Here is a 26,905-nt window from a genome sequence, read left to right on the forward strand (position 1 = left end):
AGGACCTTTTGATTTTTGCCAACATACAGCAAAGAAATAAATCTGAAATAAAGCGAAGAATATTCGGGAGAATAATGCAGTATGATTCGATTAAATGTTCTATTATATATTAATGGAGAAATTATTTTTCTGAGTCTAATTTTCCTAATCTGTAAAATGAGGAGACCCTATCAGGTGATCTCCAAAATTCCAAGATCTTAGGATTCTTTAATTATTTTTGTAAACTTTAAGACCCAAACATTTTACAAATTTCATTTAAATCAGTGATTTCAAATTTCCTCCATGAGTACACTCCTTGGATCTTTTGCCACTAGATTGGAGTGAGCAGCTTATAGAGTTTTATATTCTGCAGCTTACAAAATGGTCTCATTTACTTCTAACATTACGTGCTTCTCCTCCTGCTAACCCTAGCCTGGTGCCGGGCACTAGACAGATACTCAGTACCTCTTAATGGATTGAATGAATAGAACTGAAATGTTCAAAGAAGATTCCAGGATTTACATTCTTTCCTGCCTTCCTCAGGAGAACACCAGTGGGAATGCGCAAAGACAATTATAGGTTGGCAGTGTGCTGAGCTGGCTTAGTCAGTTGTCATCTTGGGTTCCATTTTTCCATCTGAACCATTTTCTCTAAGAAGGGCCAATCACAGACCATGAGGTTGATACCACATACCTGAGCTGTGTCTCTGTTGGCATCGGGCAGGGCCATGACCATGAGGTGTAAAGCTTGAAACTGTACTTTGATGGGAGGCCCTCCTAACAAGAAAACAGAAATAACCACACATTTTGAACAACACTGAAGCATTCTGACAGCATTTCTTCCTAACATCTGGTGGCACAGGAGGGCTCCTGACAGCTTTCAGTGGTAAAGACTCAGGTTTTGTGCCCAACAATGTAAATTTGTTAACCTGGACAACAGCCTCAGTCTATCAACTCCTTTTTCACATCCCATGATGCCACTGTAGAGACAGGTGGCCAGTGAGAGCCTCAAAATAATTCTAGATTTGTATAACATTTCCCTTTTCAAAGTACTTCCAGTGGCCCTGCTTTACTTGTATGCTATAAACAGAAGGTTTAAAAGCTCAAGTCAACAGAAAGTAAATCTTGTTTCCACATGATGAGGCAGCAAAGTATAATTATTAGGAGCACAGATTCTAGAACCAGGTTCAAATCCTGCATCTACTACTTAGTTACTGAATGACCTTGGGCAGGCTATTTAAGCCCTCATTGCTACTATTTTACCATCTGTAAAATGGGAGTAGTCATACCTACCTCATTTGGTTGTTACAAAGACTAAATGAGTTAGTATGTATAGCGTTTGCATCAATGCCTGTACATAGTTACCTCTGTATGTGTCCGTTCTTTTTATTATGATTAATGACACTTATTCTAGATCTACAGTTGGATCTCCAGATTCTTGAGTATTTTATTCCTGGATAATGACAGAAGATGGCGCCAGAGGGCTGGCATTCATACTTGAGTATTCTCAAAGCTGGCTTTTTTCCCCGTTTTAGGGAAAGAATTTTAGGGATTCCATCCACAACTGGATAATCCACAACCAGCTGTGCTGAAAATGTAGCGCATATCAGAGCATTCTAGGCTTTTCTTTGTCTCTCTGTATTCTCTTCACAATAGTCTCTTGGTGGGGAGTTCCTGAAGGGAAGCATTATGTCCTAGCATCCCTGGAGAGTTTTCAAGTTGAAGTAAAATCTATTTATATTCAGTGGATAAAAGGTAGTCAACTGCCTATAAGGCTACTTAGCTTTACAGCAGTGGAAACACTCTTGTGACAAGCTACTGGGTTACAGGAGATGGTGCACATCCTAGTTAGCAGTAGATGACTAATGTATATAATCATGTAACGGACAAACAGTTGGGAACATTATTATAGGGCTGTATCATTCTCTTGGCATAATCCCCATGTGGATTTTTAGAAATTTATGTAAAACTTGTAAACAAGAATGACACAGGTTCAGGATGTTTTTGAAAATGGCCAATGTACACTGATGTGAGTTTACCTGATTAATAGGAACTATCAGGAGCATATCTCAGTATAAAGCACTGAGGGACACATAAGGCATTATTTTAATGCATAAACTGCAGGCTAATCTTCTCATGCAACCAAAAGTGTTCTTTGGCTGGCTGGGGGAGCAACAAATGCAGCTGCAGGTTCTGTATTTCTACTAATTTCAGAGCAATTATGAAAATACTTTTAAGACTAAAACTCTGTAAACTGGCAAATAATCTATTTTCATTTTATTTAGGTAACTTGCCCCTACACCATTTCGTGGTTAACCGTTTTGTAGTTAATTCATTTACTGCACCCTGGTTAGGATTATTTTCCCAGGAAGTTATTAACTTTTCATAAAAGCTTCTAACGCTTGATGGATGAACTATTAGTCTTTTAATCTTGTGGACAATTTTGGGGCCAAGTTTGGGAAGAGAAAGCAATTACACTCAACGATTACATTCTCCAAACCCCATTTTAGAGAATAAAGAATGGCAGCTTAAACACATGTATCCACAATTTCTTCCTTCAGAAAATCTCGTTATAACTAGAGCTTACACTAAGGTAGCAAAAAGGCCATTTTCCCTGCTGGTAGGAGTCCAGAACTCTGGGCTTCCTGCGGGGTCGGCTGCTATCAAATCAATCACTGCAACATAGTATTTTTCACTTTCAAAGTCATACAAAGAAACGTGGACTCCTCTGTGAACCTTTTCAGGATATTTTCCAGATTTTCTCCCTTCAGTGAGGTGTACTGGCTGCGGTCAGATGGGGAACAACGATGCTACAGAAACTAGTGTATTTGTATACCTTTCTTAATAGGATTCTCTGACCAGATCTGGCATAATTTTATAATACCAAGAAGCCACAAACACAATAAAATCCTCTGTGGCACCACTTTGTTTTAACGAAATTATTTAGTATATACACGACAGATTAAAGTAAAGATAATACTTCTGCAGCCCATTTTCCAGGAGAGCAAACTATGCAAAAAATCCTATTTTGGGGGGCTTATAAACTGAAGGGAGGAACTCTTGCTTCTGTATGGCTGAGTAAGCTCCTTCCTGACCAATCCTCCTGAAGGGAACTATAAACGCTGGACAAAATGCAAAAAACAACTCCCTAAGGCAGTGGAGAATTAATAAAAGCAGGCAGATTTAGAAGACTGGACACCTGGAATTAGAGAATGGCACAGGGAGAGTTTCCCACTTCTCTAGCTTTTAGTCTGAGGTCAAGCTATAGTCAGTATTGCATGAGGTAGCTAAAGCTCCAAAAGAAAACTCCAGTCTTTCTGTCCTCAACAGCTAAAAGACAGGATTCAAGATGCCTACAACCACTGGGAAATTATGGGCAAAGGCCCTGATTCTGGCATAAAGTCCTGGCCGACCTAAACCAAGAATGTATGGAGTAGCACAGGTAAGGATTAAATAACTAGACTGATAGTTGAGCTGCTTCCAAAAGACCACTGGCAATTTGAGTTCAATTTGGGTCGAAATAAATGGTTGGCTTAAATACAAACAAACAAACAATTGACAAAAACCATAAGAGAACTCCAAACCTCACTCTTTGGGGAAATTATGGAACACAGAGTCTCCGAAACACAATATTTACACTGTTCAGGATACAGTTTAAATTTACTTGACATGCAAGAGTGGTGCATTCTCAAGGGAAAAGACAATCAACAGAGACCAACCTTGAGATGACCCACATCTGTGGGGATTAGCAGACAAGGATTCCGAAGCATCTATCATAACTATGTTCAGTGATGTGAAGGAAAGTATTCTGATAATGAATGAAAAGATAGGCCATCTCAGCAAATAAATAGAAAATACTTAGGGGCACCTGGGTGGCTCAATCGGTTGAGTGTCTGACTTCGGCTCAGGTCATGATCTCACAGTGCGTGGGTTCAAGCCCTGAGGTGGGCTCTGTGCTGACAGCTCAGAGCCTGGAACCTGCTTTGGATTCTGTGTTTCCTTCTCTCTCTGCCCCTCCTTTACTCACTATCTGTATCTCTCTCCTTCAAAAATAAACATTAAAAAAAAGAAAGAAAATACTTAAAAAGGAGGCAAGAATATGACAAAAGAGGCAAAAATATACAATGAGGAAAAGATAATCTCTTCAACAAATGGTGCTGGGATAACTGGACAGTCACATAAAAAGAATGAAACTAGACCCCTGCCTTATGCTATACACAAAAATGAACTCAAAATGGATTAAAGACCTAAATGTGAGACCTGAATCCATAAAAATTCTAGAAGAAAGCACAGGCAGTAATCTCTTAACATCAGCCATAGAAACACTTTTCTAGATCTATCTCCACAGGCAAGGGAAACAAGAGCAATATTAAACTATTGGGACCACACCAAAATAAAATACTTCTGCATAGTGAAGAAAATCATCAACAAAACAAAAAGGCAACCAACTGAATGGGAGAAGGTATTTACAAATGGTATATATGATAAGGGGTTAGTATTCAAAATATATAAAGAACTTATATAACCCAACCCCCCAAAACCCCAAATAATCTGATTTAAAAAATGGGCAGAGAACCTGAATAGACATTTCCCTAAGAAGACATACAGACATAAAAATGGCCAACAGACACATGAAAAGATGCTCAACATCAGTAATCATCAGGGAAATGGAAGATCAGAACCACAATGCGATATCACCCTACACCTGTCAGAATGACTAAAATAAAAAACACAAGAAATTACAAGTGTTAGCAAGGATGTGGAGGAAAAGGGACCCTCGTGCACTATTGGTGGGAATGCAAACTGGTACAGGCACTGTGGAAAACAGCATGAAGGGTCCTAAAAAAAAATTGAAAAGGTAAATACCATATGATCCAATAATTCCAGTATTCAACTAATAAAAATAAAAACACTAATTCGAAAAGATATATGCACCCCTATGTTTATTGCAGCATTATTTACAACAGCCAAGACAGGGAAGCAACCCAAGCATCCACTGATAGATGAATGGATAAAGAAGATGTGGTGTGAAAAATAAAATAAAGAAGATGTGATGTGTGCATGTATGTGTATATACACATTCGACGTATACCATGTGTGTATGTATATACATATATACATACAATGGAATATTATTCAGCCATAAAAAAACAAAATCTTGCCATTTGCAACAACATGGATGGATCTACAGGATATAATACTAAGTGAAATAAGTCAGAGAAAAAAAGGGTCACATAATTTTACTCATGTGCAATTTAAGAAACTAAATAAATGAACACAGAAAAAGAGAGACAAACAAAAAACCAGACTCTTAAATATAGAAAATAAACTGGTGGTTGCCAGAGGGGGGTAGGCAGGGAAGGGATGAAAAATATAAAGGGGATTAAGAGTACACTTATGATGAGTGCTGAAAAATGTATGGAATTATTGAATAATTACACTGTATACCTGAAACTAATATAACACTGTGTATTAACTATAATTCAGTTTTAAAAAAGCACCAACTAGAAACTCTAGAACTGACAAAACACAGTATCTGAAACACAAAAAGAATGAAGCTAACTAGCTCTTCTCTGTTTCTTTGAGAGTTTCTCTCATAAAACAAAACACTACCTCATACGAAGAAAAGAGATACTGGTCACAGATGGCATGTGAATTAAAGCTTAAGAAAAAAACCTGCCTTGCCTATCATATTCTCTTCTATGAAGACCCAAAGGATTATATTATGAATCTGGTTTAGTTAAAATTTTTACAGACTTAGAACCTATTAATATTTAGGACAAGTTTTGTCATAAAACTTAGAACCTGGCCATTATTTTCTTTCTGGTGGTTTTAAGGATTTTATAGTTCTGGTAAACCTGCAGAAAGCTGTAAACTGGCAGATATAGATATCATTTGTTAGGCTCACACAGTGTTTTCACATTTGAATCTGTGGCTGATATTTTCAAATTAACAGTTTCCCCATTAAAGTGTGGATTTTGGCTCTCACTCCCGCATGGTAACCATTATCTAGAGTTGAGCAGTGGCCAACCTCTTTATATGGGGTGTGTCCTTTCTGTTTGTCCCTGGTGTTTTCTGTCCATGTGGAACTGCCATTTATTTAAGGCTTGTACACAGTTAGGCTTGTGACCCCCGAGTTCCTCAGGTTAGCAGGCAAAGCCCCCATCATGTAGCCCCATTCTACTTTCCTAAATCTCTCTTTTGTCACATCTCTACAATAGTCAACCCTGAGGCTGAAACCATGCCAAATTATTCCCTCACTGCCAAATACAACACACACTTTCCAGTTTCCATGCTTTTATCCAAGTTCCTCACTTAAGGCCTAATCTAGGGGACTGTAATTTTCAAAAACACTATAGTGATATTGTAATTTTCAGAGACAAAACATCTTCTGTGTAGCCTATATTGTGTGTTACACATCATCAAACCCAGGACTTCAGATTTAAAGAAGGGAGAGACCTTCTATATTTGGAAGGACTATTACACATGAAGCACAATTCTAGATGTCTTCATTCAATAACCATATCAACCCTGACAAGCAATTATTATACGTAATTTGTAGGTACAGCAATGAAGCTGAGAAAGGTTGATTACACGGCTAACAGATGGCTGAGCACGAATTCAAATCTCAAGAGCCTGACTTTCAACAATCTTCTCTTTTAACAATTACAAAACCCTCTAACTTTTATCTACCAAACTTAATATATAAATATGAAAAGAGATGATTGTCTACCATCGAACTCAATACTTCACTAAGCACTTCCAGGAAATAGCAAATCTGTACATTTATGACCACATGTGATTATGCATTTTTCTCCTGCTCTGTGGCACTTTATTGACATGATATGTTAGTCCATTCACACTTAACTTCTTCTACCTACTTTCCATTAAAGTGATGAAGGCAGGTATATATTCCACGGGGAAGAGAGAGGTGGGTAGTTCTCTGAAAAATGCTTTCAACATTACTGCAGCTTCTCTATGGCACATTCTGTCCCATTTAAATTTATCAGAATTAAACTTGGCATCCAGTTCTTCACGGTATTGCTGAAAATCAAGAAAAACAGTCAACATTCAAGGCGTTGTTTGTTTTTTTTTTTACCACCTGACCCCCTTTTTCCCTTATAAAAACTGTCATTACATAAATTATTTTTGTAAACAGGTTGAAAAGCCAACATCTCCAAAGCCTTACTTTTTCAACATAATTAATGAACTGAAATAGCTATTTCTGAATGAATTCTTCTAAAACCTTTTAAGAATAATGTTAATATGGGGCGCCTGGGTGGCTCAGTCGGTTAAGCACCCAACTTTGGCTCAGGTCATGATCTCATGGTTTGTGGTTTTGAGCCCTGCGTCAGTCTCTGTGCTAACAGCTCAGAGCCTGAAGTCTGCTTTGAATTCTGTGTGTGTGTCTCTCTCTCTTCCCTTCCTCCACTTGCTCGCTCTCTCTCTCCCAGAAATAAATAAACATTTAAAAAAAAGAAAAGAATAAGGTTAATCTTGGGGCCCTTGGGTGGCTCAGTCAATGAAGCATCTGGCTCTTGATTTCAGCTCAGGTCATGATCTCATGGTTTGTGAGACAGAACCCCATGTCGGGCTCTGTGCTGACAGTATAGGGCCTGCTTGGGATTCTCTCTCTCCCTCTCTGTCCCTCCCCCATGCACACATGTGTGCACGCACAGTCTCTCACTCTCTCTCTCTCTCTCAAGTTTTTTGTTTCTGTGGTTTTGGCAGAATATCACCTATCCCCACAGGATAAATGTACTGATTTGACAAAGCCTTCACTACCCTTTTTTTTGTCATAATCTCTTCTTTCTGCCACCCTTGTCATCTACTTCTAAATTAGAACAAGAATGTATGCCTCTCAACTAGTTCTCATGCAGAACAAAAAATATCCCAATAAAGGAACTCTGACCTCACTGCAACATGCAAATCAATGACATCATCCTGGAGCAGTTACAGTGAAGTTTTAAGCCATGTCTTCCACATGTTTGCACGCTTGCCCAATCCTTCATAAGGTTTGGAACACTGTGTAAGTACTTTAAAAAAATTACTAAGCCTCCCTAAGTTTTAGCTGGGTTATACATTTTTCTTATGATTCATTTGATTATCAGTGCCACCATTCTCCACGATTCTTTTTCAAAGCCAAACTCATATCCTACTAACCCCCTTGAACTACATACAGAGTTTGCCTATTAATACTAGGTAGTTGTGGTCAGTTCCCCAACTGACACTACTCCAAAGAGAGAATTTTGAAAACCCTCAGTTTCTTTGAGGCCTCTGCTTTATTTACTGAGTGCTTTGAGTCACACACAGTCAGAGTCAGTCTGCGCATCCGACCTTTCCCAACCAAGTTGCTGCACATTAACCAGTCCAGACACTAATGCTCTCATCATTCCCCGAGCCCGCAACACTGGGGACACTCTGGCAGGACACATTCCTTACAGAGACAGACATGATTCCAAGCCACCCTCTAGCCCTTACTAATGACAGCAAAAGGAGATTTTTTTTTCTTGTCCTTGAGAAGCTCTCAATCTAATAGGAATAATAGAGCAAATAAAGCAATGTTTTGCTGATAAATACACTCTGTAAAGCACTGAAGCATACATATAAAGGCTTTCCTAGAATAAAAGAAGTAGAGAATAGACTGGGCTCTGGTAAGAGGAGGATGCATGAGATCCAATCTCTGCCTTTGACCATCTTGTGGTCCAGTGAATGGGACTGTCTTGTGAGTTCACGATGTAACTCAGAGCACATACTAGATGCACTGCAGCCATGAAAGAGGAGAATCTAACTCTTCTCAGGCCAGCTCTCGAGTCTGAGGAGCTTGTCAGGGGAGGAAGAAACAGAAGGATACTCCAAGACAGCAGAAAGCGCTCTAGTGGTGGTTCACATGCAAGGAGACCCACTGTGTTTGGGGAACTCCAATTAGTTCAGTGTTGCTGAAGCATCACGGGCAAGGAGGAGAGAGAGAGAGTTGAGGCTGGGGGGCAATCCAGAGCCGACCCTCAGGGGACTGAACTTTATTCCATGGGCCATGAGGCAACAAGGAACACGTCCGAGCAAGAGAACAACAAGGTGAGATTGATCTTTTCTGACAACCAGATGGGAAAGTGATTTGGAGGAGAATAGAGCTTGGTGCTGACTGGGGAATGGACTAGAAGCAAGGAGACTAACTACTGGGCCATGGCACCATTTCTGGAAAATGGGGGACTAACCTGGATAAGCAGCCAGAAGACAGAAAGGAGAGGTGGCACTGAAGAAATGCCTGAGAGAGAAAATTCTCAAGAATCAGTGATGGGTTATTCAGAGGAGACTTAACAGTCCAAGATGACTCTGATTGCGAGCCTGCGTCATGGGTAGAGGGAGGTGGTGTTAACAAGAAGGCCAGGGAAAGCAGCAAATGACTTCCATCCATTGCCTGGTGCCACTGCCACACAAAGCAAAGGGGAAACAGATTTCAAGGAGACAGGAAGCACCAGCGTGAACAGAATAATTCAAATTCATCTCCCACGTCCCTCTGCTGTAGGAAGCTGTCTGAAACGTAACGTGACTACCATTCTAACCTGTCAGCTGTTCCCTGCGGCTTAAGAGGCAACATGGCTCCAGAACCAAGAACAGGCTCTATGACCAGACTCTTTAGGTTTTCATCCCAGTTCTACAACTGACTAATTCTAAGGCCTGTGCCCCACATTTCTGTGTAATAGGGATATTGAAATGACTTCACAGATTAAATCAGATCATACAACGTAAAGCTCAGGGGAGAGGGCCCGCCACACAGTAAGCACTCAATAAATGCTGGCTGTTCATAACTCCCCCCTCCTCTTGGTCTGTAATAACCTTTAGTATTATTACTATGGGAAGCCCATGCATATGCAGTTATTTGGGTCATAGTATCTCTTCATCTTGTCTGGATGGCTAGTATAAAACAAAACTGAGAGAAAGAATGTCCTCTCTTCCTTCTGACTAAAGCAAACTGAGGGACATAGGGGCAGAGCTAACATTTCCACGGCGGTCCTAAACATGAAGCCATATAAACCAGGCGTTGGATTTAGTTTGCCAAAGACAGGAAGCATTTAAAGTTTAAAGAAGTCATGTTTTCTGTCCAGTGTTAATGAGAAAACTAGGCAAGGGTCAGATGCCACGTCCTTAAATCTGCTCTGAGCAAATACAGCCTGCTTCCATTTCAGAGGCTGTTTTATGAAAATGTAAATGACCCACCTTCAGCTTCAAAAACCAGATCAGGAAGGGAAACTAGCAGACCAAGTAACATAATTATGAAACACTGAGAGCAGCTAGTCACAAAAAAAGAGAACCTCGCATGTCAAACAGTCTGCCTTCTTCCATAAAATGTATTCCCTAGAGTTTGGCTCAAATTTCTGTCATTTTTGGAAAAGAAAATCATTGGAAACACCAAAGCATTAAATTGGTTCCAAATGATCTGAGGCCTCAAATACAGAAATGGGCTCCACTGCTGTGTTCCCTGTGCGGTCAAAGCTAGCAGCTGCCCCCCAGGGCTGTGTCCCTGTTTGTCTCACCAGGCCCTGAAAGCACAAACCTGGGCTGGATTGTTCATAACGATACATTAGTGTTAGCATCATCCATTTGGCACAATTCGAGGATAATTATAATGGAGGGTTTTTTAACTGTCTTTCCCGAAGCGCATTCCTAGAAAAACTAGTCTAACAGATGAACTTACAAAAGTAGTTTAAAGTTTGAACAAAGGAGAGAAATAAAGACCCCTTTAATATATCAAGTTACAATGTCTTTCTAACTGCGATAGTCCCCTGTTTCTGTTCGCTGGCCCAGATTTCTTTCACATTGGTTTTCCTGGAGCTCAAACCATGAAAACATCTGGGTTACATTTTCAGACTAATAAGAGATGGAAGAAATAGGCTGAAACTACATAAACCCGATTAGGGGAGAAAAGGGACTTTTCCCTAAATGTGGTTCAGGAATGCATGTGCCTATAAGAACCCTCTTGAAGGGATTATTAGCCTCTGGCAAGCATTTTTCAGTCAAAGATTAGCTAAAGAAAAGAAACTTGTGCTATGGTGTTAAACTTCGTGCACACAACAGATGTTGTGTAAGGTTGACTCCTTTTGATTATTTTGAAAAAAGAATTTTAAATCATTTCCATTATGTTTTACACACACACACACACACAGAGGCCAGGAAGAATGTGCAAATGCAGTTTCCCAATTATGGAGTGAAGTTTAGGGGAATGAATTCTAATTGTGTCTAGGAAATTTGTTTCCCTGACTTCCCTTGGGTTCTCTGACCCAACAGATACAACAACTTTCATTCTCTGATTCAGGGTACATATAACAACCATACCCATCAGAACCTGAGACAAAAAGCAGACTCAATTTAGGAATAATAAACCATGGGGTACCTGGGTGGCTCAGTTGGTTAAGAATCTGGCTCTTGATTTCAGCTCGGGTCGTGATCTCCCAGTTTGCAAGATTGAGCCCCTTGTTGGGCTCTGCGCTGACAGCACAGATCCTGCTTGGGACTCTCTCTCTTTCTCTCTCTATCTCTGTGTGCCCCTCCCCTGCTTGTGCGCTCTCTCTCTCCCTCTCTCTCTCTCTCTCTCTCAAAATAAATAAACATAAAAACAAAGAAAGAATAAATCTTGAGGAGTCATTAGGATTTTTCTTGCCTTTCAAATGACCTTGTGCCAGCACTTAGCAATCCCCATTCCCAGGGAGGTTACAACTCTCCAAAATGCCCTGATCCCTTCTGCCACTGGCAAAGCGTGGTGCACTGCTCAGATCTCCTTTGCAAAACGAATTACCTGCACAAAATAATGCAGGTGACTCCCAGCCAACCGACTCCCCCCACAGTTAACACCAGCTCTTCTGCCTCATCCCCTTCTTCACGGAAGCCCAGCAGTGGCCGAGTGCGGTGTGGAAGCTGGCATCTGGCCCCTCTGCCAGGTGGGGCAACAGGGAAGGACAGCATCAGCCCTGCATCTGGTCTGAGGCACTGCCTTCCCAGTCCTGCAGCAACTCTATGCCCAGAGAACCCTCTTCTACTCCTGACTCAGCCTATTTACTTTCAGTTTCAACGGACAAAAACAGCTCATCACACCTCTAAATAAAAACTCTGAGACTTCTGATACAAATAGGATTCCCCAAACCATGTACCAAAATGAAGTAATGCAGAGATGCTCTTCCACCTCTACACACTGCAACCAAGTTAATTTTTCCCTCATCCTGAGACTTTTTTACTCAAGGACGGACTGTTTAAAACTGCTCAGGTTCTCATGTCTACCAGCCAGGGAGTGATCTGAGAAGAGTGAGGCTCCTTCCTGCGATGCACCCCCACCACCAGAGACTAAGTGGAAGGTCTTACTGGAAATTTATAAGAAAAGCTTTTCAGTGCTTCTTTCCATTATGGTACCGTACAGTTTGCCACTATAGAGAAGCAATAAAGCAAAGCAAAAGGAATCATGTTACCTGGGTGGTTTCATGTGGAGAAATTAACATCACCTTAAATGGAACTGGGCTGAGTGACTATTCCGGTGGTGACCACCTTTCCTACATATTCTTATAAGGACATTCATTAAAAGGAAAGCCAAAGAATGTTTCTCAGTTCAAAGCAACTGATAATGGCAACAGGGCTCACGTAACACTGGGTTGGTGAATTCCATGACTGAGAGGAACACAGCCAACTAAAATGTTTAACCCAGAAAACAATGCTGGGACATTTCAACTTTTCCAAACTAAAGAAAGATAAGCGGCAGTTTTTGATGGTGAATTGGTATGTTGTTTCGCTGTTGTTGGTTTTTTAGTGTTGTTGTTTTAATTTAAAAGGATATAAAACATTTAATCATAGGTATCCAGGAACACGAGGATCAAGTGGTCCTATCAACAACGACACAGCTACAACAACAACAGAGGACTTGCAACCTGGGGCCTGTGTGAACCAGGTCTAGCTGGCTTAGATCTCCAAACAGAAAGAGAGAAAACGTTCAGTACCTTGACTTTGGCGGTACATCCAGAAAGTCGAAAAATTCCTTCAGATTCCAGGCCTGATTCCTCAACTTTCTCAAAAAACTAGAAAGCAATGATATGTTATAAAAATAAATACCTCCATATAATTATAAACATCTTAAATAATAATGATGGTGACAACAATCAATAAATTACCATGCATATATACGTGACTGGTACTTGAATGTTTTGTTCAATGTTTACAACTGCCTCTGAAATCAACAGTAGCCTCCAATTTACAAATGAAGTGGAGACTGAGAACCTCCTGGGGCATTCCCAAGACCACCTTCAAAAGTAATGGCTCTTGACCACTAAAGTAGGTGGCCACTTGCCCACTTTAAGATCTGACTACTCTATCTCTTTCTGCAGATGGACCAATAGGAAAGATTCTAAATTTGCTATTATCAGATGTAACCAGTTTAGCTGAGAGACTACAGGAATCCTAGAAATATGACCAAGGTTTATACCTCTCATGAGTTCCCATGGTGATGATGATGATGATGCTGTTATAGTAATAATAATACCTAATGTTTATGGTGCACTTACTGTGTCAGATACCCCATTCTCAGAACTTTGCATCTATTAACTCATGTAATCCTCACACTGATCCTATAAGGCAGGTGCTAACCATACCCCCATCCAACTGCTGAGGAGACTGAGGCATGGAAAGGGTAAAGGACTTGCCCCTATTCACACAACACAGGAGGACCCAGAGTCTCTGGTATTTTCCCTTCAAGAAATAATGGTGCCTGGAACTAAGGTAGTTCTTGTAGGGTATGGAGAGAAATGGATATTTAGGCCAAAGAAATATGTCCATAAAAAAAGACTCTCCCATAGGAGTAGACGAATAATACCTCTAGCTGTCTTCAATGAGGAACTCCTGACCACAGGGGGAGTAATAGCTAACATTTATTGAGTTGCTAACATGGTATAAATCCAGATTGAGCTGAGCTAGCATTTATTGTGCAACTTCCATTTGCTAAGTTCTGTGCTAGGTTTTTGCATCTACACAATAATATAAATTCATGTGTTGAATCTTCTCAGTCTTAGATTTTTTACGTATTGTTTTCAAACTCTGTCCTTTACACAGAGGACAGAAGTCATAACTCTATTTCGAGGAAGGAAAGAAAATCTTAGTGTCACCATGGACTTCGGCTGTGGGTGTACGCTGTGCTCCCTCTGACCCTTCCTCCTTGCTGGCTGTGTGTTCAAGGGCAAGGTAGCTTATCCTTCTGTGCCTTGGTGGCCTCAGCAGTAGAAAACACAGTCCCCTCTGGCTGCTCGCTGCTGACTCCCCACGCTAGGATATGGATGGTACCCACGCAGGAGAGGTGCCCTACAGATGCCCCCGTGCACACTGGCATATCACCAGCACCCTTTAGCTCTCTCTCATCATCATCCCCCGTCTTCATCAGCAGCAATCAATCAATCAATCAATCAACCACCTGATGTCAGGAGTAGCTCAATCTGAGGCACTGGCAACAAAGTTCAGAGAGAACGCAATAAAGGGACATAGCATTGTTATGGTGAATAAGATAAGTGTTATGCTTCTTCAGTCAATTATTTTCCTATATTACTTAAAAACTCAATTTAAAATGCAACAAGATTTGTGTTTAGGGCTTGGAATTTTAAATGTGCCACTGGATGTCACTGTTGAATAAATGCACACTTGGGTAAACCCAAGTAAATTGTTGGCTATAAAACACATGACTTAAATCAGGTATTGAGCAATCATGGTCTCAGAGATATTGTCAGATGACAGTTCAGATAATATCATTTTTCAAAACTCCCTTCCACCAAACTTCTTCTTTGTCTAAATATACCCTATCTCCCTAGTGATACCTGAAAAACCACCAGAAAAGCTGATTTTTAGGCTTTATTAAGCTTTGTTTGGTGAATTCATTTAAATGATTACACATACATATTTAAAAACAGCCATCCTGTGAGATAGCTCAGCAAATACTTGTATAATTAGTCAATGTAATAGCTGATAATTAATGGTCACCTTATATTCTAGAGAGAATAATCAAATACTAACATATAACACAGACAAGTAACCTTTAGAAACTACTGGAGAAAACATAACAGAAGGAAGCCATGTACAGAGTATCTGTGTCCATCACCTGATGCTTTAAGGTCAGACAGTGTCACAGGCTCCACAAGTTCACAGCAAGGCAAAGTGGCCCCAGTGCTGTGGGGATGTTATGGGGATGAATAAGCAAAGCTGAAAATCACCAAGGGCCTGAGGCTTCTCTTAAGCCTTTCGTGTCTTTAGTGTCTTTAGTGAGAAAACTCATCAGCGGGTTTCCAGATACCAAGCTGCCAGCATGAGGCTCTATCCTTTTCCCATTCATTTACATTCCACTCACTTTTTGCAACACCAGGGGAACCTTCACCCCAGGATCCTTCTTTCGGTCATTGTCCAACAGGACTGTGAGCGGAACTCCAAAAATTCCAGTGTCTTCATTGTAAAATGGGCAAGAAAGAAAGAAAAAAGAATCAGAAAAGCGCTTCTTCCAGTGTGCCAAAGAGTTAAAATCAGAAGAAACCTGTCTTAACTACCTCGTCCTTTTACTCTCTCAGTTTTGTTTCTTTTCAGTTGGATTCCAAAGGCATCAAAAAAGGCAGTCAGTTCAATCAGAGACAGATGGCGGATCTTCTTCATATCTTCAGAAGACAGGTCTCCTGCTTCAGTTAGACCGAATCTGGTTTTCTGGACAATAAATTTCTACAATACATATGGAGGATATTTATTTTTTTATGGCGAAGGAAAAGTATCATCCCTTCATTTAAATGTCACCTGGGCATCCTAAATCTGTATAGCAAAACATGCTACTTGTAAGAAATCTGTGAGGAGCAAGCTGTGTCATAGAAAGATTATGAATGGTTTTTAGAACATTTGCAGAACGCTCTTGTGCTACATTAGGAACAAAACAGTGGACTGAAGTGTACTACAACATCATCATCACAACCGTGAAAACTTGTTTCTTCGAAGAGACATCCTCTGTTGTCAACTGATGTCCCAGGCACCATGTGGAATGTACCTACCACGGGCACATGTGACCCAGGAATATAAGGCACAACAGCTAAGTGCTCCCAGAAGAGCTTTTGATGTATCTTTTTGGGGGTGGGGGACCATCGGTCCTTTCACCAGATACAACCTGTTTTCTTCTACAAACCCTAAAAGACGAATGAATCTCCCCACTGAATCTCACTGCACATGCCTGCTGAGACAGCAGTTACTCTACCTTGAAAATCAAATGGAGAGGACTCCAAATATTCCTAAAAAGGGAAAGTACATAGAAAGTGCCAAATAATCCTCCTATAAGTTTTGAGACAATGATATTGCTATATTCTCTATTTCCACAATAGGAAACAAAATACAGCAAAATGAAAACAAAAAGTCTTTGACAATCCAAAAATACTTGTGAAGACTAACAAGTAAGACCTTTTAAAGGAGAGATTGTTCTCCTATAATAACCACAAGTATGCTTTGTTCTCAAAAAACCTGCTATTGAAACAAATGCTAAAGTAGAAAAATCCCAGTTATTTCAATTACAAATCTTTGTACGTTCTCCATAGGGGCTCCCTCAATTAGAGCTTTCTTGAGGTTTTTAAACCAGCCACTCATTCATTCATTCGTTCACTCAGTCAACAACTGTTCTGTGGAACCTCAAGTATTTTAAAATTAAAACAATAAAATGCAGAATGTGGTTTGGGGCAACCTTGTCCTATAAAAGCTGAGCTGTTTTACCTTCTTTCTGAGACCAAGGCCCCACATAACGGTAATATACAGCAACAACAATAGAGACAAGAACTGCAATTATTCATGGAGTAATTACCACTTGCTAAATCCCACGCAAAGTTCTTCATCAGAGACTGACCTGCACCCCAGATGACCCAAATCTCAGAAGGCGACAGACAGCTTGGATGAGGGAACTGGGGACCAGCATCCTCTCTTGGATGACTCTCCCTAAAGATTGGGAGGGATGCCCCTGAAACCAGAGTCCCACTGGATTTCCTTTTTGCCCCGGAATACTCTTATGCCCTACCAACATGGAAACTGCTTAGGGACCAGGAGGGGCTTTGGAGTTTGACACACGGAGGTTTAAATCCTGTTTCTACCTCCTATTTGTTGACGGGCTTTGGATATATTTCTTAACTTCTTTGGGCCTCAGTTTTCTTTTTTTCTTTTTTAATGTTTTTTTCATTTTTGAGAGACAGTGTGAGCGGGGGAGGGGCAGAGAGAGGGAGACACAGAATCTGAAGCAGGCTCCAGGCTCTGAGCTGTCAGCACAGAGCTCGACACAGGGCTTGAACTCATGGACTGTGAGATCATGACCTGAGCTGAAGTCAGACACTTAATCATCCCATGGGCCACCCAGGACCCCATGGGCCTCAGTTTTCTCAGCTGTAAAATGGGAGCAGTCACAGGGTGATTACAAGAGGATACCTAATGCAGCATCAAGCTGGTAGAAGGCACTCAGTGAGTCTTACAGTTCTTGCTCTGCCCTCCTGCTCCCCTCCATCATGGGGAGGTTGTCTGGGAACGGTCTAGGCTACCTAGGCAAAGACTCTGCCAGTTTTTATATGACCCATTCCTTTAGCCATGAAACTGCCTGAGCCCTGCTCATCATGCCTCCAGCTCTGATCAGCATAGAATATTCAGGGCTCTACATCATGAATGCTTCACAAATGCATTTATCGAGTAGCCAATAGATCAATGTAACATATTTCTTATAGTGGGCTTTTAAGATACAATATCCTGGAGATATATATACATACATACTGAGGCTTTCAGGATAATGAAGTCTATAGCTCTACTTGCCTATTCCATAATAATAATATAAACTCTTGAGTCTATATTTGATGAATTTTTAGTACCTGTCCCATTAAGTGCTCACTTCTTATTGTAATGACTGTGACTTTGCAGTACCCCCTTCTGATATGTGGCTTCTAGAGGCACAACTAGGTATACAATTAGAATCTGCACTAATCTATAAGTAAAGTAAGGATATAAAGTGCATGAAAGCACACAAGCCAGGAAATCCTATTTCTTCTATAAAACAGTATTCAAGCGTATACCCTCACAACTCTTCCTCAACCCAGTCCTGTTAGGCAGGCTGTGCACTGCACAATAAATGGTGCCCTGGTGTTATGCAACACCGATGCCTGACCTTTCCTCTACACACAGATGTAAGTTTTGTTTTGTTTTGTTTTGTTTTAAATACTAGTTTGTCCCATGGAAAAGTTACAGGAAGTTACTGGAATAATCATGAAAGGCTTTACATACAGTTAAGGCGAAGTCCTCTTTCTTAAATTCGGACTTCTTAAATTTGTTTCTTTTTGGAATTTCTGTAACCATTTCTGAATAAGATACTTCGAAGGACAGCTCTTCAGTTTCTGGTGGAATGTTCTTTTCCAGATAAACATCATCTAAAAAAAAGATGCATAATATTTTATAAGTCACTTAATCAATTACAATCATTTCCTGTAAAGTAAGTACAAAATATTTATAAGTTAACTTATAGGCATGTCAGAATGTTTACATCCAAGAAAGCATCAGACTCACTCAGAGGATTTCAGTTAAAGGATAATGTGGGGTCATCAGATTTCCATATGAATGAATTTCTATAATCATTATCCAAACAAACTTTCTATTTCGTCTGATGTTTTTAATCTTACTTTTTACATCTCATGAGAGGCACTAGAGGATTACTAGAGGAAAGCCCACAAATGAGGTAGATCTATGTTACCATGCTATTACAGTTAAGTCCACCTAAACCCAATGGTGCCGCTACTGGGGAAGCAGAAGCTTAAGGCAGAAGGAGGAAGGGCAGAGACCCCACTACACTTCCTGCCTAAATTCATTTCTCTTATTGTTTTTCCCAAACTATGGGATTTTTGTCTCCTAAGATGTGTTCAAATTAAATTTGGACTTCACTGCTAGGTTTGTTCTGGTAAATTAATCCAAATTCTTAGGATTTGATTTGGTTACCTGACCTTGTGTGCTGTTTATTAAGAAACAGCCCAATGGGTATAATGTCCCACATAAATATTTTCCTTGAGGTAGTTTGGAATGTAAGACAATAGATTCCTTGACCAAAAACAAGTGAATCCAGAAATCATCTGAGTAACCCTAAACTCTAATTTCTGACTAAGATTTTGGCTTGCCATTTTTTTTTTTTTATTGCTTGGAAAAATTGTTCATATGCAATGAAAGACCAATTTGATTACAAAAAAGAGAACTCATCTTTTCTACCCTCTTCTATAGACAGTGACCAAAGGACAACCAAATAGAACAAAAGGAACAATGAAAAGAAATAATAGAAGACCTAAAGAATCTTATATTAAAACCTAAATGGGAAAATTTGCAAATCAACAGTTTGTAAAGTTCTGAACTGAAATACTGATTAGTATTAGTATTTTTGATTAAAAATACAATAAACAGATGCAGTAAAAACTTAGGAAATGGCAAAGGGGGAGTTTTGATGTTCACTCCTCATACAGAGGCTTGCATTTAAAGTGGAAGAAGATGAACTGTTAAATAATACTCTAACTTCTTATAGCTCTATACATAGATTTTTTTTGGAGGGTGGTGATTACAGTGCTCCAAACCAACAAACCACCCCCGGTAGACTTTTATCTCTTAGAGGTGTAATTTGAACTGAATAACAAACATCAGAACATTTTCATCACCCCAACTCATTTGAATTTAGAAGTTAATGCTGAAAGTATGAAGCTCTGTTGTACATAAGAAGAGGCACATATTTAGGGAAAGGTTCAAGGACTCACCAGAGTAGGGTCTTGAAGGAGCCTACTTCCTATAAGGAGGATTTCGGATTCCATACTGAGCCCCTGGAGCATGCCCAATGCTCAAGTGGAAGAGGCCCAGTTAAAAGCTAAGCCTGTAACCTCGTATGTTATAAGCTTCTCTGGTGCTGCTTACACTTGAGCATAAGTAGAGATTTCTGGAAGTGTCCTACTTCCTGGACCACTTGTAACTATTAAGCAGATCCAGATTACTTGTGAAAGAGACCTCAAATCAAAGACACTACCCAAGTGAGTACTTTCTAAATGATGTGATGGTGGTGAAGGAGAAAAAGATTCTGCTTCCAATTTGGCTCAATTAATTTTGTCTGGTGTGACAGAATGGGGTGTTTGGAGCTGGCAGGGAGTGAGTGCTAGAGTGACAGAATCAAAATGGGAAGAAAAACACACACTCTGCCTTGACAACGTTACTGGTAACTGTGCTGAGTGCCAGAACAAAAGCAAGAAGACACAGCTTAAGTTCAATAGAGAAGGAGGTGTTGCTCACCACTCACTGCATTCTGAACTGACTGTCCAGGGTCTGGAGATCCATTGGAATGAACTGGTAGAGCTGGAATGGTCTCAAGTATAGACTGTGAAACAAGGGAAGATGAACACAAGACATTATATCATATAAGTACGGGCTGCCTCACATGTCAATCTGATTTATGTTCTGAAGTTTACAAAAGTTCTTTTCACACCAAGCAATTCTTGATTCCATACAGGGCCTGCACCTGATTTTCTGCTCCTTTGTTCAATCCAGAGCCATACAGCTCACACAGGCTTCTCAAAGGAGAACTGTGTCAAGGTCAAAATACCTGTGTCTTCTTAGCTCTGGAGAATTTGCTGTTCATACGCTTCCTAAGATGTAGAAATTACAATGCTTGATGTCACACAGTTTGACAATTACAGTATTTGTTATTTTTGGTGCAGTAGCCACACATTTTAGGCTTAAATTCCAGGTGATGGGGGCACCTAGACAGCTCAGTCAGTTAAGCATCTGAATTAGGCTTAGGTCACGATCTTACAGTTCATAAGTTCGAGCCCTGCATAGGGCTCCACACTGACAGCGTGGCAGTGGGGAGCCTGCCTGGGATTCTCTCTCTCCCCTTCTCTCTCTCTGCCCCTTCCCCACTTGTATGCATTCTCTCTCTCTTTCTCTCTCTCTCTCTCTCTCTCTCTCTCTCTTTCTCAAAATAAATAAATAAACTTAAAAAAAGAATTCCAGGTGATGACGTAGCTACATGGCTAATGGAAAGGACCCTAGGGCCACACTCCTGGAATTCTAATCCAGGCTCCCCCACTTGTTGTGCGACCTTGAGCAAGTCACTTGTGTTCTCTGTTGGTAGAATATTCAAAGAGTTATTATGAATTTCACATGACTTGTCCTGTATAAATTATATCAAATAATATCTGATACACACTGAGCACCATATGGGGGTTGGCTACTGTTGATGATTAACATATTAATTCCTTCATGACAAAATAAAGAGTGATAATAACTACCAAAAGCCTAAGTATGCTCTTCTAGTCCAGCTTCTAACTTGCTAGTTTCTTCACTGAGATCCTGCCAAAGCATTGCCCTCCCCTGCAATATTGTCAGAAGTTGAGTATCTTTGTAAAGCAAGTCAATTGCTCAAGTCTGGAAGGGTACTCGTAAAAAAAAATTATACACAAATCTATCATTTCTGCCAATATAGATTTGAATGTGGGAGTTATTATCTATGAATGTGTGTGGCGATGAAAATCTGCTATTCAATCAGCAATCTTTTCAGTATAAAGTCTGTTCATTTTTTCCACAGAGCCTGATGTTATTTCTTTTATTCTCATATTTATTTAGCAATTACTGAACACCTGCTTCGTGAAAGATCCTTTATCATGTGCTACAAATTACACAAGGAAAGTCTCAATTTTTGAGCCTTGTGTGTTCTTTTTCCTATTTTATTTCAAAGGAGATTACACACTTGTAATTGTGTAAAAATCATGTAAAGACATGGCCAATTATTAAAACATGGACGCCCAATTACTGGAACTGGTAGGAGAATGAAAAGACATAAAAAGGTCTAAAGCCACACAATTTACTGCCAATCAGATTTCTGGTGGCTCTAAAAACCAATCTGTACACTAAAATCCTTAAAATGATATGGACCACTTTTCAGTGGTCTTCTGGAGTTTTCCAAAAAAGAAATGCTTTCTCAAACTTTTAAATGACTCACCTATGGTAGACAACAGTCTTGAAAATGGAGAGGCATTTATTTACAGTCTGAAACTGATGGTTTGGGATGTTTAGACCCTACTAGATGCCAATTTCTTAATCTGTGAAGTGGAGAAGTGTCCACCTGCTGAGTTGGTTTACTTGGCCTATAGCCAACCTACTGGACTGAAGGCATGCATGCCCTTTGTAATGTAAACTATTCTGAAACTATCTTGGGGGAGGCAGAAGTTTAAACTGTGATCCCTGCTCTTGAGCTATTCATAACGAGGAGTAGAGAGTAACATTTATGGAACATTATTGAAAAACGGTCAACCCGCTGTTAAGAGCTAATTTCTTCTACAACACAACTGTGTGTTTACTGGAGGGTAATGGATAAGGAAGAGGTGCAGCCTGGAAGGGTTTCACCCAGAGGTGGGTAAACTGGAACTGGAATTCAAAGCTTGATGGGGAGGACTTACAGAGCCAGAGGAGGCTGGCACAGGCATTCAGACCCGAAATAAAGTTAGAAAGTTCAGGTATGGAAATACCTGAAACATTTCAGCTACCAACCAGGAGAGACTGGTTTACGAGGAGTTGAGGCAAGGTATTATAAAAACCTGAGAAATAAATTAGTCAAGACAGTCAACTCCAATTATGGAAGGCTCAGAAAGCCAGGCAGAGGAGCTGAGACTCTCATAAGGGTTAAACCAAAACAGAACAGAACAAACAAAAGAACATTTAACACAATTCCCCGTGTTAAAGCAGGGGAATGAGATGTTAAGAATGAAAAAGGAAGATAAATCTGCCAGTGAATGGACCTTGAGTTTTGAAATAGGTTGAGTGAAAAGGCTAGGTGCTCTGTATTTATAGTTTTAAAACATCCATTCACCCATTAAACACACTAACACTAGCATCATTTTTAAATTTTTACTAGTTATTTTAATATATTTCAAGTGTTAATGCCATTCCTATTTAAAACACACTTCCTCTGCTTGTCGATAACAGATCCTACCATTTCCCTATGTGCCTGACCACAAGAGGCTGGGCTTCAATGGTAAGGAAAAGCAACATTTTCCAGCCAGTGAAGCTTGCTCTGCTGTCCAAATCATGCGGCGCTGGGATTGGAGAGTATAATTTATGGGGGATAATGATTTTTCAATTCCAACCTGTGAAAGGTTGGCACTACCGCTGGAGTTCTTTCAAAACTAGACTTTGTATGATATTTCCTTCACATTACAGAAACACCATACCAAAAATTTTCCATGTTCATTACTTACAGGAGCTGTTTCTGACCTTCCAGACTGGCTGTTTCCTTTTTTCTCAAGGCTTGAGTGTGTGTGTTATAACTCTATGTATACAAGTTGCCTTGAATCAATACAGGTAATAAGGTTCCCCTTCTTCCTCTTCTGCACCTGAGATCAGAACTGATAAATCTACATCTTACTAAATTCTCCAGAACTACACTTTTTTTGTTGAGATTGAAGTGTAATTAACATACAGTGTTATATTAGTTTCAGGTGTCCCATATAACGATTCAATACTTGTATACATTTCTCAGTCCTTGTCGAAGTTAAGTGTACTCTCCATCCCCTTTATCTATTTCACTCATCCCCCTGCACCTCCCCTCTGCAACCCCAGTTTGTTTTCTGTACTTAAGAGTCTGGTTTTTTGTCTCTCTTTTTTTATTTTGTTCATTTGTTTTGTTTCTAAAATTCCACAGATGACTGAAATCATATGGTATCTGTCTTTCTCTGTCTGACTTATTTCACTTAGCATTATATCCTATAGGCCCACCCATGTTGTTGCAAATGGCAACATCTCATTCTTCTTTATGGCAGAGTAACATTCCATTGTATACATATATGCTGCATCTTCTTTATCCATTCAGCTATTAATGAACACTTGGGTTGGCTCCATATCTCAGCTATTGTAAATAATTCTGCAAACACAGGGGTGCGTATATCTTTTTGAATTATTTTTTTTTCTTTGGGTAAATACTCAGTACCCTAGAGATAAACTTAAATAAGTCACATTCACTGACAAATATGCAATCAATTTTAAAATAAAACATATAATAATAATAATTATAAAATCTATCCAAATGCGAATTTAAAGGCATTCCAATGATATCTTAGGTTAAAAATTAAATCACATGTGAAATTATAAGCTAAATGTTAGACAATAAGAACAATAAATTCCAAAAATCCATGATAAAAGCTAAAATATTATTCAGAGATTAATTCTTGGCCTTAAATGCAAATAAGAAAGATCAAAAATAAGTGTTTATAATCCAAGAGACTAGAAAAAATTATACAAGACCAAGAATGAATGAAAAAATAAAGATTAAATAAATTAACACAACAGAAAAAGTAGGCTTCAATAAAAAAGACAGTCTTTTTAGCACAGTGTTGGGAAAACTGGACAGCAACATGCAGAAGAATGAACCTGGACCACTTTCTTACACCATATACAAAAATAAACTTAAAATGGATGAAAGACCTAAATGTAAGACAGGAAGCCAATGAAACCCTAGAGGAGAAAACAGGCAACAACCTCTTTGACCTTGACCACAGAAAATTCTTATTAGACATATCTCCAAAGGTAGGGGAAACAAAAGCAAAAATGAACTATCATCAAGATAAGAAGATGCACAGAGAAGGAAACAATCAACAAAACTAAAAGGCACCTGACAGAATGAGAGAAGATTATTGGCAAATGACACATCACATAAAGGGTTAGTATAAAAAATCTATAAAGAACTTATCAAACTCAACACCCAAAAACCAAAAAATCCAGTGAAGAAATGGGCAAAAGACAAGAACAGACACTTTTCCAAAGAAGATATCCAGATGGCTAATAGACACATGAAAAGATGCTCAACGTCACCCATTATTAGGGAAATATAAACCAAACCACAATGAAATACAACCTCACGCCTGTCAGAATGGGTAAAATTAACAGCTCAGGAAACAACAGATGTTGGTGAGGATGTGAGAAAAGGGGAACACCTTTGCACTGCTGGTGGGAATGCAAACTGGTGCAGCCATTCTGGAAATAACTATGGAGATTCCTTTTTTTGAGAACAGAGCTACCCCATGACTGCAACTGCACTGCTAGGTATTTATCCAAAGGATACAAAAATGCTGATTCAAAGGGGCACATTCAGGGGAGCCTGGGTGGCTCAGTCAGTTAAGCATCTGACTTTGGCTCAGGTCATGATCTCACAGTTGGTGGGTTCAAGCCCCACCTCAAGCTCTGTGCTGACAGCACAGGCCTGGAGCCTGCTTTAGATTCTGTGTCTCCCTCTCTCTCCCTGCCCCACCCCCACTTGTACTCTATGTCTTTCTCTCTCAAAAATGAATAAAATATTTAAAAAATTAAAAAATAAACAAAGGGGCACACGTACCCCAATGCTTATAGCAATGCTATCCACAATAGCCAAATTATGGAAGAAGCCCAAATGTCCATCAACCAATGAATGGATAAAGAAGATGTGGTATATACATGCAATGGAATATTACTCAGTGATTAAAAAGAATGAATTTTTGCCATTTGCAACAATGTGGATGAATCTAGAATGTATTATGCTATGCAAAATCAGTCAGAGGAAAAGAAATACCATTGATTTCACTCATTTGTGGAATTTAAGAAACAAAACAGATGAATACAGGGGAAGGGAAAGAAAAATAAGATAAAAACAGAGAGGGAGGCAAACCCTAAGAGACTCTTAAATACAGAGAAAAAACTGAGGGCTGCTGTAGGGGAGTTGGGTGGGGAGGAATAGGCTAAATGGGTAATGTGCATTAAAGAGGGCACTTGTTGGGATGAGCACTGGGTGTTACATGTAAGTGAAGAATCACTAAATTCTACTCCTAAAACCATTATTACACTGTATGTTAACTAACTTGGATATAAATAAATATATAAAAAATAATTAGAAAAGAAAAAGTAGGCTTCCTCCATTAAAGGAAGTGATTTCTTAAAAAATATTGCTGATACAGACAGCAATTTACATTCTAATTGGGATAAAAGACATAAATATTAGAAATAAAAAAAGGGCAAATAGCTACCTCGCAGAAAATTTAGAAAGTATATGCCTAAATAAATATGTGTATATATTTGTATACATGTGTGTACACACACTCAAACATCTACATATATTAAAATGATAAATAAATTGGATATTTTGCTAGAACAAACATACATTACCAAAACTCATACCAGTTGGAATATAAAGGAATATAACTTCAAAACCATATCCATTGAAAAAGTAAAGCACTATATCTACATTGATGCCAGACCTTGGAGGTTTCATAAACAAATTGCAATACAAACTTATATATAATAGCTTTTATAGATTATATATTTACACCAAAATTTAATATATGGCTCCAAAATACTGAAAAAAAAAAAAAAACAAAAAAAAACAACCAAGCTTCTTAACACTTTCATACCAAGGTCACTATAACTCTGTAACAATGAAAAGAAATTATATATATATAGGCTAATCCCATTTATTAGAACAGTAGTTAAAAAGGCTAAAATTGGGGTGCCTGGGTGGCTCAGTTGGTTCAGCATCTGACTTTGGCTCAGGTCATGATCTCACGGTCCACGAGTTTGAACCCCATGTCAGGCTCTGTGCTGGAGCCTGCTTCGTATTCTGTGTCTTCCTCTTCCTGTACCTCTCCTCTGCTAACGTTCTATCTCTCTCTCAAAAATGAATAAACATTAAAAAAATGTTTTTAATGCTAAAATAGTAGTAAATGATATATTCTGCATTGTAATAAAAGAATAATGTAACACAATAAGTAGGATTCATTTTTATCAACAAAATTATAGTTCAATATTAGAAAGACATCAATAGAATTTCCTTAAGTAATTGCTTAAAGATGAAAAATATATTCATTTTAATAGATGATGAACAATTA

At 39.3% G+C, this 26,905-nt stretch overlaps 1 protein-coding gene across 8 annotated transcripts in view; it reads right to left on the reverse strand.

The window, feature by feature from the left end:
- The window catches only part of ARHGAP28 (Rho GTPase activating protein 28), a 222,855-nt gene that overhangs the window by 27,026 nt on the left and 168,924 nt on the right, over nt 1-26,905 (reverse strand). For all 8 annotated transcript variants that reach the window (XM_053902407.1, XM_053902404.1, XM_053902403.1 and 5 more), the window contains 7 exons: nt 20,292-20,376; nt 18,267-18,409; nt 15,536-15,701; nt 15,343-15,434; nt 12,959-13,036; nt 6,860-7,022; nt 673-755 (listed from right to left, as the gene is read on the reverse strand). In XM_053902407.1, coding sequence (XP_053758382.1) covers nt 673-755; nt 6,860-7,022; nt 12,959-13,036; nt 15,343-15,434; nt 15,536-15,701; nt 18,267-18,409; nt 20,292-20,376 — 810 coding nt within the window. The remainder of the gene's footprint in view (nt 1-672; nt 756-6,859; nt 7,023-12,958; nt 13,037-15,342; nt 15,435-15,535; nt 15,702-18,266; nt 18,410-20,291; nt 20,377-26,905) is intronic.

The sequence above is a fragment of the Panthera pardus genome, unplaced genomic scaffold (genome assembly GCF_024362965.1).
Source record: "Panthera pardus isolate Hobbes unplaced genomic scaffold, ASM2436296v1 HiC_scaffold_15, whole genome shotgun sequence".
Classification (NCBI taxonomy): domain Eukaryota; kingdom Metazoa; phylum Chordata; class Mammalia; order Carnivora; family Felidae; genus Panthera; species Panthera pardus.